This window comes from Cajanus cajan, chromosome 3 (assembly GCF_000230855.2).
Source record: "Cajanus cajan strain Asha chromosome 3, NIPB_CcT2T_4, whole genome shotgun sequence".
In the NCBI taxonomy this organism is placed as follows: Eukaryota; Viridiplantae; Streptophyta; class Magnoliopsida; order Fabales; family Fabaceae; genus Cajanus; species Cajanus cajan.
The window spans coordinates 46399975-46413547 of record NC_138519.1 but is presented as its reverse complement, the minus strand read 5'-3'; the positions used below and the strand labels follow the sequence as shown (position 1 = coordinate 46413547).

Genomic DNA, 13573 nt, shown 5'->3' with positions numbered 1-13573 from the left:
TTTTTCTGTCTTGATTACCAACATCGGCGTCGTCGTGTGTTCGCTTTGCGCAGTTGTTGGTTTGCATTTTATCACAAATGGCGTGCGATCCATTCTGAACATACGCATCGATTAATTCTTTCTTTTTATTAATCTTTATTATTAATTACCAGGAGAGATAAATGCAAAATGAATGACTAATGAGATGCAAAGGCAATAAATCTCAAAAATACGATTTTATTCATTAAAGAAAGTGTACAACTTTTATACAATGCTTTGAAGCAATTTTTTACAATAAGAGAAAAGCCGGTAAAAACCCACAGGCGGGTTCATATTTCTTTGCCATTCATCTTCGGCTTCCTCGACATGACGACCCATTGCTTCAATCTGCGTATGGACCGCTTGGCTCATATCGTCACTGATTTTCTGAGCCTCCTTCGCTTTCTGAGTATAGTAGTTGATCATGGCCTGTAGCTCATTAAGCTCGTCTTCGGCTCGATCCTTCTCCTCTTGGAGTTTGGCCATTTGTGCCAATCCTTCCCTTTCCTTTCTGCGGAAATCGGAAAGGTTTGCGGCTTGTCGTTGAGCGACTTCCCGCCATTGCTGTGCGTCGGATCGAGTCAGAAACAAATCATCTTGCATGTCCTTGATCAACTGTGCCTGCTTTGCATGCTCGGCTTCAAGGCGTGCTATCTTCACATTGACTTCTTGGAGTTGACTACTCGGTTCAACCTTTGGCATTTTGGATGCCCGAGTAGTCTCCTCGTTGAGGTTAGCACACTCATCCTTGAGCCGCTCTATCTCATGGTCCTTCTTCTTGCATTGCCTTTGAAGACCATCAATGGTGAAACTGGATTCTTCGTTTTTCTCTTCAAGAACTCTCATCTGAGCTCCCATGATTTCCAGTTTCTTGGTCAAGGCGTCGACCTGTTCTTGCAACACCCTCCTTGTAGTCGTGGTTGCACAAGAGGTGGATGGTTGTGACACCCCCCTCTCATTCCTCCATTTCTCGTAATCAATGGAAACGGACACCCGAGGCTTTTCAAGCTCGAGATCTCCCTCATAGGTTGGTCTCTCCCACGCTCTTATAACAGCGTGCATATCTCTCTGATGCTCGGGATCGAAAGAGAAACACAACCCTCCCAGCTCCTCTATGGTAGGAATGATTTGGGTCCTCATTAGTTGCCTCATAACCAATTTAGGTGAGTAGGTTATGCAACCTCTGAGGCCCATCAACGGTATGCTCGAATAACTGCCGCATCTTGTCAATACATGGCTCGGACGGAACCAAGGGCAAACCCACGTGAAGTGCTCGATACTCCACTGTTCCATCTCATCCTTCCACTCGGAAGCATATCGGCGGCAGACGGGGATCTTTGAGAAGCTTCTCAACGGATCGGGCAAAGTCCCCATGTGACTAGAGGCGTAGAAATGTGTGATGCCCCACACATATAACAAGGAGGTGCAGCATCGGATGATCTTCCCTTGCTTCTGTTGAGATAGATGAACAGACAGCAAGGTGTCGGCAAGAATAGCGGGCACGGGACTCTTCATATGCACGTCCCAAGCAAAGAAAGCGTCCATCGCAGCATGGTCCACTGTGTTAGCGTGAAAGGGGAATAGGATCGTCCCAAACACGGCTAACGCAAGAGTCTTGTTGAAAGCTAACCAATCTCCCTCACCAGCCAAGGAAGAAAGGTGGTCTTCGATCATAGCAAGCTTCCAACCCTTGATACTGCCGTTCCCTACTAAGGCAGCTGATCGTAGTGGTAGTTTGACCTGAGTGGCTACTCTCTCTACGGCCACATGGTTCCCCTGAAAAAGGTAGACCCCAGCTGATTTAGGCCACCGTAACATGAGCTCGTACTCCTCTAGAGTAGGAACCAGGTCAAACTGGGGGAACTCAAAACAGTGCAGATCGGGACTCCAAAAGTGAACCAATGCCCTCAGAAAAGCTGGATCCACACAAATCCTCATCAAATCGAGAACTCGCCCATAAGATTTCTCAAACTCGATGCGAGCCTCTCTTGACATCAAGGTACAGAGGTGATCCAACCTCTCAGCACGGTATAATAGGAAGTCCACTTTCTTTAATGGCCTTTGCACCTCCCTAGACCTCTCCATAATCTACAATACAATGCATGATATGAGATGATGGCGATGAATATGCATGCATAGTGTTTATTCAACTAAGCATTATCATGTTTTCGGGATATTCCTAAGATGATGCATGATATTGCTTGGTTTGGATAAATACGTATTTTTTCTTTTTGAGTATTTTGTATTTTTGTATATTTTGGGTGAAAAGGGAAACTACCTATATGAATGCAATGGAGGCAGATGTTAACACCATGTACTAGAAAATCTTTATTTCTATTTATTCTTATTTTTTATTGTAAACAAGAATGTTGTATGTTTAAAAGGTGCAAATATATGCTCATACAATGTCACATAAAAAATGCACACACAATTCACTATCCACGAACAGTCACGAGCGAATCACGAGGTAGGGGTATCCTGTAGAAATGGTGCATATTCAAGGTGGTTCTAACTGTTCTCACCAGTCCAAGGCCCCCAAGGTGCCCCCATTATAGGGACCCAATTCCTCTCATCGTAGGTCGATGGAAAGCTCCAACGCACCGTCGGACTCAAGTTCATGGTTATCACCTTGAGTGATGTTTTCCGACAACGGTCTACGGGCACCTATAGACCCATTCGACAACCGGCCGTACTAACATCCACTCCCTATGGTTAATCACTCATGCCCCCGGGTATAGAGGGAACTGTTGTGTGCAAAGGTTTGTGTACAGTTTGTATTTCAAACAATTGCGGAATTTAAACATACAACAGTTATTTAAAGCCATATAATAAATCATGTTATCATACAAGCAAGGGGTAATGAAGTAATTTTAACTTTTATTTGTTAAAAATAATCTGTCACTAAATGGGATTGACTCTCGAGGCGTCCCCAGTGGAGTCGCCATCTGTCGCCACCGGCCCAAACGGGCCTCGGCGGTCGCGAAGACGGTCGAGCTCGCTTTTATTTTAGTTTTTAAAATGTATTGGATTATTAGAACGACTTGTTCTCAAACTGAGACCTTACCGATCTTATCCAATTTATTTATTAAAAGTCTCACCAATCCATGTTAATCCCAAGCGGGACCCTCCATGGATTAGTGGTTTTCGTAGTAAAAGGGTTCGTGGAGTCGCCACCAATGTTTTACTCAAAACATTGGAAAAAGGGATAAGGCAATCGATTCAAAAATCGACTTCGGCCATTACAACCAGAGTCGGGTAAGGGAGTCGGTTACGCGTGGGGAAGGTGTTAGCACCCCACAGCGCCCCTTTCGGGTTCCCTATGACAGATTATTTCTAAAATAACAATATAAAATTACTAAATTACCCCTATTTATTATAAGCGATTATACTTTAGATATCTACATGATGACAATTTTTAATATGCACACAGAAAGCAGTAAAAGGAAGGATTTAAGAAGAAACCTTTGAAGCGTGCTTTTATATATTTCGAGTAAAACTGGGAAGCTTTTTGGCATTCCCTCGCTCTACAAGCCCGCTCGCTCCCTCCTATAAAATTTTAACTATGGAAATCCGGAGGATTTCCCTTCGACTAGGTTCGATCCTCAAGCAAAATGGCTCGGGGCTCAAGAACTTCGTCGGATCAACTCTCCGAGTGATTTCTAGGCAGAGCACTGCTCAAAAAAACCCAGAATACTCAAGAAGAGGGTTAAAACTGTGTGTCCAAGTGTCGAATGACGTCCAATTGACGTCATATTTATAGGGAACAGGCCCAATACGGGCTACAGAATCAATACGGCCGTATTGAAATTTTTGAACTTCAATACGGCCGTATTGAGTTCAATACGGCCGTATTGAAGCTCAGAAATTTCAATACGGCCGTATTGAGTTCACTGCGGCTGTATTGAAGCTTCAATACGGCCGTATTGATTTCAGTACGGCCGTATTGAAGTTCAGAAACTTCAATACGGCCGTATTGAGTTCACTACGGCCGTATTGAAGCTTCAATACGGCCGTATTAAGTTCAGTACGGCCGTATTGGGCTTCATTCCCTCCACTCCCTTATTTTAAGCTATTCTAAGACCTCTAGACCTACAGAGAACCCTCCTAGGGCCTTCCAGGAGTCCTTCTGGCTGATCTTCCTTCAGTCTTCGAGAGTCTTCAAGCTTTATTTCCGACCCGGACAATTTTAGGGGTCTACAAGCACGCTTCAAGAGGTTTCTTCTCTAAAAATCCCTTCTTTTACCGCTTTCTGATTGTTGCATATTTAAATTCGTCATCATGTAGATATTTAATATAATCGCTTATAATAAATAGGGGTAATTTAGTAATTTTACGCTATTATTTAATAAATAATCCGTCATAGGGAACCCTAATGGGGCGTTGTGGGGGTGCTAACACCTTCCCCGCACGTAACCGACTCCCTTACCCGACTCTGGTTGTAATGACCAAGGTTGATTTATGAAATCAATTGCCTTATCCCTTTTTCCAATGTTTTGAGTAAAACGTTGGTGGCGACTCCAAGAACCCTACCTTTTGCGAAAACTACTAATCCATGGAGGGTCCCGTTTGGGATTAACATGGATTGGTGAATCATTTTAATAAAATTGTTAGTTCGACAAGGTCTCAGTTTGAGAATAAGTCGTTCTAGCAATCCACCACTTTTTCAAAACTAAAAAAAAAAGAGTCCGACCATCGTCGCGAATGCCAAGGTCCGTTTCGGCGGGTGGCGACAGCTGCCAGTGATCATTTCCACCTCCCTTGATGCTGTTCAAGAGGAGAAATTGTTGCAAGTTCTAAAAAAGCATAAGAAAGCAATTGGTTGGACCCTGGCAGACATTCCTGGCATTAGTCCATCCACATGCATGCATAGGATATTATTGGAGGATGGAGCTAAACCAGTGAGACAGCCCCAGAGGCGACTCAACCCTGTCATTTTGGAAGTTGTGAAGAAAGAGGTGACCAAGCTTCTACAAGCTGGGATCATCTATCCCATTTCAGACAGTCAGTGGGTGAGTCCGGTCCAGGTAGTCCCCAAGAAGACAGGCCTCACTGTTGTTAAGAATGAGAGGGATGAGCTCATCCCCACTAGAGTGCAAAACAGTTGGAGGGTCTGTATTAACTACCGGAGGCTCAACCAAGCAACAAGGAAGGATCATTTTCCTCTGCCCTTCATTGATCAGATGCTTGAGCGTCTGGCAGGTAAATCTCATTACTGTTTTCTTGATGGGTTCTCTGGCTATTTTCAGATTCATATCGCTCCTGAGGATCAGGAAAAGACCACATTCACCTGCCCTTTTGGTACTTTTGCCTATAGGAGGATGCCTTTTGGCCTATGCAATGCCCCTGGCACATTCCAGCGTGCATGCTCAGCATTTTTAGTGATTTTCTTGAAAATTGCATAGAGGTGTTTATGGATGATTTCACTGTTTATGGATCCTCTTTTGATGCATGTTTGGATAGTTTGGATAGAGTTCTGAATAGATGCATTGAGACTAACCTTGTTCTTAATTTTGAGAAATGTCATTTCATGGTTGAGCAGGGTATAGTTTTGGGGCATATCATTTCTAGTAAGGGCATTCAGGTTGACCCTGCAAAGATATCTGTCATTGCACAATTGCCTTACCCCTCTTGCGTGCGAGAGGTGCGATCTTTTCTTGGCCATGCAGGTTTCTACAGGCGTTTCATTAAAGACTTCAGCAAGAAAGCCCTTCCATTATCCAGCTTGCTTCAGAAGGATATTGAATTTGATTTTGATGACAGGTGCAAGGAAGCGTTTGATTGCCTCAAGACAGCCTTGACCACCACTCCTATCATACAGGCACCAGACTGGACAGTTCCCTTTGAGCTGATGTGTGATGCTTCAAATTATGCACTAGGGGCTGTCCTAGCACAGAGGGTTGACAGATCACCTAGGGTGATATACAATGCTTCCAGGACATTAGATGCTGCTCAAGCAAATTACACAACCACGGAAAAGGAACTTTTAACTATTGTTTTTGCACTTGATAAATTTCGATCATATTTGCTTGGTTCTCGTGTCGTTGTTTTTACAGATCATGCAGCTCTAAAGTACCTGTTGAAGAAGGCTGACTCAAAGCCTAGGCTGATCAGATGGATGCTCTGGCTTCAAGAGTTTGACTTGGACATCCGTTACAGGAGCGGAGCACAAAACTTAGTGGTAGACCATCTCAGTAGGATTGAGAGAGCGGAGGATAATGCTAATGTCTTGCCTATCCAGGATAACTTTCCTGATGAAAATTTGTTAATTATTTCTTCTGTTTCTGTTCCTTCCCCCACCCCTTGGTTTGCGAATATTGTTAATTATTTAGTTGCTTCTGTTTTTCCTCCTTTAGCATCTAGAGCTCAGATTGATAAACTTAAGAGTGATGCTAAACATTATGTTTGGGATGACCCCTATTTGTGGAAGTTTTGTAGTGATCAGGTAATCAGGAGATGCTTGCCGGACCATGAGATTGACTCCGTCCTGCAGTTCTATCATTCTTCTGCATCTGGTGGTCATCTTGGCATTCAGAGGACAGCTCGCAAGGTGCTTGACTGTGGTTTTTACTGGCCCACCATCTTCAAGGATGCGTGGAAGATTTGCAGCACTTGTGACCAGTGTCAGAGAGCAGGAGGAGCCCTTTCTTGGAGATAGCAGATGCCTCAGCAACCCATGCTATTTTGTGAGGTGTTTGATGTCTGGGGTATTGATTTCATGGGTCCCTTTCCTGTTTCTTTTGGTTTCTCTTACATTCTCTTAGCTGTTGATTATGTTTCAAAATGGGTGGAAGCCAAAGCCACTAGAACTAATGATGCTCGGGTTGTTGTGGATTTTGTCAGATCTAACATATTTTGCAGGTTTGGAGTACCCAGAGCTATTGTTAGTGATCAGGGCACCCATTTTTGTAACAGATCCATGCAGGCTTTGCTCAAGAAGTATGGGGTGTAGACCCCTAAAATTGTCCGGGTCGGAAATAAGACTCGAAGACTCTCGAAGACCAAAGGAAAGTTAGCCGGAAGGACTCCTGGAAGACCCTGGAAGACCCTAGGATGATTATTCGTAGGTTTAGAGGTCTTAGAGTAGCAAAAAATAAGAAAGTGGAGGGAATGAAGCCCAATACGGCCTCCCAAAAGTTCAGTACGGCCGTATTGAACATTTTAAACTACAATACGGCCGCACTGAACTCAATACGGCCGTATTGAAGTTTCTGAACTTCAATACGGCTGCATTGAATTCAATACGGCTGCACTGAACTTCAATACGGCTGCACTGAACTTCAATACGGCCGTATTGAGGTTTTTTGAACTTCAATACGGCCGTATTGAATTCAATACAGCCGTATTGTAGTTCAAAACTTCAATACGGACCGTATTGACCCCCAGAGGCCGTATTGCGCCTCATCCCTATAAATATGACGTCAATTGGACGTCATTCTAGACTTTCAGACTGAGTTTTAACCCTCTTCTTGAGTATTCTGGGTTTTTTTGAGCAGTGCTCTGCCTAGAAATCACTCGGAGAGTTGATCCGACGAAGTTCTTGAGTCACGAGCCATTTGCTTGAGTCTCGAACCTAGTCGAAGGGAAATCCTCCGGATTTCCATAGTTAAAATTTTATAGGAGGGAGCGAGCGGTCTTGTAGAGGGAGGGAACGCCAAAACGCTTCCCAATTTCTGTCAAGATATATAAGAAAGCACGCTTCAAAGGTTTATCTCTTTAAAGTCCCTTCTTTTACCGCTTTCTGTGTGTACATATTTAAACTGTCATCATGTAGATAGTTAATTTATAATTGTTTAGAATAAATAGGGGTAATTTAGTAATTTCGCACTATTATTTTTAATAATCTGTCATAGGGAACCCGAAAGGGGCGCTGTGGGGTGCTAACACCTTCCCCACGCGTAACCGACTCCCTTACCCGACTCTGGTTGTCATGGCCGAAGTCGATTTTTGAATCGATTGCCTTAAACATCTTTTTCCAATGTTTTGAGTAAAACATTGGTGGCGACTCCATGAACCCTTCCTTTTTAGAAAACCGCTAATCCATGGAGGGTCCCGCTTGGGATTAACATGGGTTGGTGAACCTTTTAATAAAATTGCTCGTTTGACAAGGTCTCAGTTTGAGAATAAGTCATTCTAGCAATCCATATTTTTAAACAAATAAAAGAGTCCAACCATCCTTCGCGAATGCCGAAAGCCCGTTCCGGGCCGGTGGCGACAGATGGCGACTCCACTGGGGAAGCTTCGAGAGTCAGTCCCATTTAGTGACAGATTATTTTTAACAAATAATAGTTAAAATTACTTCATTACCCCTTGTTTGTATGATAACGTGCTTTATTTATTTGGCTTTAATAACTGTTGTTTGTTTAATTTTCCGCAATTGTTTGAAATACAAACTGCACACGAACCTTTGCACACAACAGTTCCCTCTATACCCGGGGGCATGAGTGGTAAGCCATAGGGAGTGGATGTTAGTACGGCCGGTTGTCGAATGGGTCTATAGGTGCCCGTAGACTGTTGTCGGAAAGCATCACTCAAGGTGATAACCATGAACTCGAGTCCGACAGTGCGTTGGAGCTTTCCATCGGCTTACGACGAGAGGAATTGGGTCCCTATAATGGGGGCACCTTGGGGGCCTCAGACCGGTGAGAACAGTTAGAACCACCTTGAATATGCACTTTTCTGCAGGATACCCCTACCTCGTGATTCGCTCGTGACTGTTCGTGGATGAGTGAATTGTTTGTGTAAATGCTTATGTGCAATTGTTTGTGCATTAATAAATAACCTCGTGATAAGGTCTAAAGAATAATCCCCATGTATGAAAAAACCATGACATGAGAGGAAAGGCCATGTGCGAAAATATAATAAAAGTGAGGAGCATGTGCATCATTACCAATAAGTTATCATGCATCCTCATAAACCATGCATTCTAGGTTCACCAATACCTCTTGACATGAGTAAAAGAGACCCATAATTGTCGCCACCGGCCCGAAACGGGGCTTTCGGCATTCGCGAAGGATGGTTGGATTCTTTTATTTGTTTTAAAAATATGGATTGCTAGAATGACTTATTCTCGAACTGAGACCTTGTCAAACGAGCAATTTTATTAAAATGCTCACCAATCCATGTTTTTCCCAAGCGGGACCCTCCATGGATTAGCGGTTTTCATAAAAAAGAAGGGTTCATGGAGTCGCCACCAATGTTTTACTCAAAACATTAGAAAAAGAGGTTTAAGGCAATCGATTCAAAAATCGACTTCGGCCATGACAACCAGAGTCGGGTAAGGGAGTCGGTTACGCGTGGGGAAGGTGTTAGCACCCCACAGCGCCCCTTTCGGGTTCCCTATGACAGATTATTTCTAAAAATAATAGTGCGAAATTACTAAATTACCCCTATTTATTCTAAACAAGTATAACTTAACTATCTACATGATGACAGTTAAATATACACACAGAAAGCAGTAAAAGGAAGGACTTAAGAAGAAACCTTTGAAGCGTGCTTTTATATTCAAGTAAAACTGGGAAGCTTTTTGGCGTTCCCTCGCTCTACAAGCCTGCTCGCTCCCTCCTAGAAAATTTTAAATATGGAAATCCGGAGGATTTCCCTTCTACTAAGTTCGAATCTCCAAGCTAAATGCTCGGAATTCCAGAACTTCGTCGGATCGACTCCCAGAGAGATTTCTAGGGCAGAACACTGCTCAAAAACCCCAGAATACTCAAGGAGGGAGTCAAAACCGTGTGTAGAAGTGTGGTAGGACGTCCAAATGGCCTCCTATTTATAGGAATGGGGCTCAGTACGGCCCCTGGGTTCAATACGGTCCGTATTGCATTTTTGCACTTCAATACGGCCCGTATTGAATTCAGTACGGCCGTATTGAAGCACCGACACTTGCCGACACTTCAATGCGGCCGTATTGATTCAATACAGCCCGTATTGTAGTGCAAAACATGCAATACGGCCGTATTGGTTTCAGTACGGGCCGTATTGGTTGCAGTACGGGCCGTATTGGTTGCAGTACGGCCGTATTGTAGTACAAAATGTGCAGTACGGCCGTACTGAACTCCAAGGAGGCCGTATTGAGCTCTAAACCTCCCACTTTCTTATTTTTTGCTACTCTAAGACCTCTAAACCTACAGATAGTCATCCTATGGTCTTCTGGGAGTCCTTCTGGCTGACTTTCCTTTGATCTTTGAGAGTCTTCGAGTCTTATTTCTGACCCGGACAATTTTAGGGGTCTACAGCTGCCCCCCCTTTACTTAGTCGGACGGCCTTTTGGTATACCGGCTGACAAGTAAAGGAGTTGACCCAATTGTCCGGGTGATGTGCCGACCTTCTGACTTGTAATGTCTTCCGGTGGAAAATTGTTGAGTAGCCTCTCCAGGTGAGTGCATACCTCGGCGCTTCTGACATCCTCGGTAGCTGAGTTTACCCTCTCCAGGGTCAACTTCACTCGACGCCCGAGCCGGAAGTTGAACACTGACGTGCCTCTGGCGACGCTGGTGATTGAGTACCGTCTCTCCAGACCTAGCCTCACTCGACGCCCGAGCCGGAAGCTAGACACCAATGTGTTAACATCACACTGATGATTAAGTATTGCCTCTCCAGGCCCAACCTCACTCGCCGCCCGAGCCGGAAGTTGGACACCAACGCACCTCTGATGACGCTGATGGTTGAGTACCGTCTCTCCAGACCTAGCCTCACTCGACGCCCGAGCCGGAAGCTAGACACCAGTGTTAACATCACCGATGATTGAGTACCGTCTCTCCAGACTTTGCCTCTCAACATGAGGCAGGTGAGTACCGTCTCTCCAGACTTTGCCTCTCAACATGTGGCAGGTGAGTACCGTCTCTCCAGACTTTGTTTGAGTACCGTCTCTCCAGACTTTGTTTGAGTACCGTCTCTCCAGACTTTGCCTCTCAACATGAGGCAGGTGAGTACCGTCTCTCCAGACTTTGCCACTCAACATGTGGCAGGTGAGTACCGTCTCTCCAGACTTTGCCTCTCAACATGAGGCAGGTGAGTACCGTCTCTCCAGACTTTGCCACTCAACATGTGGCAGGTGAGTACCGTCTCTCCAGACTTTGCCACTCAACATGTGGCAGGTGAGTACCGTCTCTCCAGACTTTGCCACTCAACATGTGGCAGGTGAGTACCGTCTCTCCAGACTTTGCCTCTCAACATGAGGCAGGTGAGTACCGTCTCTCCAGACTTTGTTTGAGTACCGTCTCTCCAGACTTTGTTTGAGTACTGTCTCTCCAGACTTTGAGTACCGTCTCTCCAGACTTTGAGTACCGTCTCTCCAGACTTTGAGTACCGTCTCTCCAGACTTTGAGTACCGTCTCTCCAGACTTTGCTTCGGTTGTCTCTGACGACTTAGGCAACTGAGTTTGCCCTCTCCAGGGTTTGCGTCCGTGTCTTCTGATCACTTTGGCAATGCGAGTTTTACCCTCTCCAGGGATCTGTGATGGTTTTGTCTCCACAGTCCACGATGCTGCTTCGACGATTTGTTTTTGATTTTTGTGCCACTGAGGGCTGGATAACGCAGGGATCCGTCTAGGGGATGTGCAGTCATTCATAGGTTCCTGTGCCCCAACTTGCATTGCATTGTTGGTACCCATGGGAAATTTCTGAATCCTTGGGGTGTGGACACAGATGCTCTCTCTTTGAGTTGAGCGATGCCTTATGTTTGGCTGACGTCCTTTGACGTTGGTGGAGTATCCCGGTCGTCCTTATTCGGGTATCTCTTTTTGATTTTCTGATTTTTGCTGCCTCTGTGTAGGCTGTTATCCGCTGGGGATTCTGGATGTTGATTTTGTCTCCACAGTCCACGATGCTGCTTCGACGATTGTTTTTGATTTTTGTGCCGCTGAGGGCTGGATAACGCAGGGATCCGTCTAGGGGATGTGCAGTCATTCATAGGTTCCTGTGCCCCAACTTGCATTGCATTGTTGGTACCCATGGGGAATTTCTGAATCCTTGGGGTGTGGACACAGATGCTCTCTCTTTGAGTTGAGCGATGCCTTATGTTTGGCTGACGTCCTTTGACGTTGGTGGAGTATCCCGGTTATCCTTATTCGGGTGACTCTTTTCAATTTTTTTGATTTTGTAGCCTCTGTGGAGGCTGTTATCCACTAGGGAATTTGATTTTGATTAGCCTCTTCTGTTAGGCGTATCGGCTTGATGTTCAGTGCTTGGCTGGATGCCGCATTCCGCTTGGGGAATGGTTATTGATCTTTTTGATTTTTTCTCCTTTTGAAGGGGTGCCTCTTGAGTAGGCGACTGGGGATTTAGAGTTCAGTGTTCGGCTGAGTGCCAAATTCCGCTTGGGGAATGGTTATTGATGTTTTTTGATTTTTCTCCTTTTGTAGGGATGCCTCTGAGTAGGCGATTGGGGAATGAGGGATCTTATGTATCCCAGAGTATTATTTAGGAAGCCTCTGCAGGCTTAGCCTCACTCAACACTTGAGTTGGAGAGCTATCTTCACTGAGGAAGTTTAAGTCCTTTGACTTGGATATTCTGCTTGGGAGATCATACTTCCATTGGGAATTTTGTCGATCTTGCTTTGATAGCTCTTGCTGGGGATTTTGAATCCAAGAGCATGAGTTGAGGTTTCTCTGGGGAGTATTATTTCTGCGAGCCTCTCCAGGCTCAATTATTCTGAAAGAGTATTATTTCAGCAAGCCTCTCCAGGCTCAATTATTCTGAGAGTATTATTTCGGCGAGCCTCTCCAGGCTCAATTATTCTGAAAGATGTGAAATCTTTGTCTTTTTTTGTCGACTTTTGACTTTTTCTGTATGTTTGCCTTTTTTGTCATTTTTTGGCTTTTTCTATATTTTTGCCTTTTTTGTCATTTTTTGGCTTTTTCTGTATTTTTGCCTTTTCTGTTGTTTTTCGGCTTTTTCTGTACAGAAATGTCTCAGTTATTATGAGAGAGTATTATTTCGGCGAGCCTCTCCAGGCTCAATTATTCTGAGAGAGTATTATTTCGGCAAGCCTCTCCAGGCTCAGTTATTCTGAGAGTATTCTTTCGGCAAGCCTCTCCAGGCTCAGTTATTCTGTATGACGCTGTTGATTTTCTGAATCTTTGCATTTTGTTTGCTGCTGTCATACACAAGCAATTTTTTTCTATTTTTTCTATTTTATGCAATTGCCTCATGACGAGGTCTTTGAAAATTTCTTTATGGCCAATACGGCCGTATCCATTTCAGTATGCCCGTATTGAATTGAAAATTTGTTCATAACCCCAATTTTAGTACGGGTGTACTGAACATGGTACGGGCGCATTGTTTTTTCTGAAATTTATATTTTTTGTTTTGTTTTGTTTTGTTTTTTTTTTTTTTTTTTGTTTTTTTTTTGTTTTTTTTTTTTTGTTTTTTTTTGTTTTTTTTTTTTTTTCAATAAACAGAAAATAAGTGATCTTCCAGTACACCTATCATCTGTATGCATGTATGCAGTATGATGCACCTAATTCTATTTGATTCTTTTTTCAAAAGAATTAACCGATGCGTTTTTGGGTTTGGATCTTGACATTCCTCAAGACAGACTGTGTGCTGCCGACT

General features: G+C 44.1%; 1 protein-coding gene across 1 annotated transcript in view; it reads left to right on the top strand.

Moving 5' to 3' along the window:
- Positions 1-6673, top strand: part of LOC109793790 (uncharacterized) — a 32912-nt gene extending 26239 nt beyond the window's left edge. Inside the window, exons 5-7 of the mRNA XM_083071881.1 lie at positions 4889-5126; positions 5265-5316; positions 5685-6673. Of these exons, the coding sequence (XP_082928007.1) occupies positions 4889-5126; positions 5265-5316; positions 5685-6673 (1279 nt within the window). The remainder of the gene's footprint in view (positions 1-4888; positions 5127-5264; positions 5317-5684) is intronic.
- The last annotated feature ends 6900 nt before the right edge of the window (positions 6674-13573 follow it).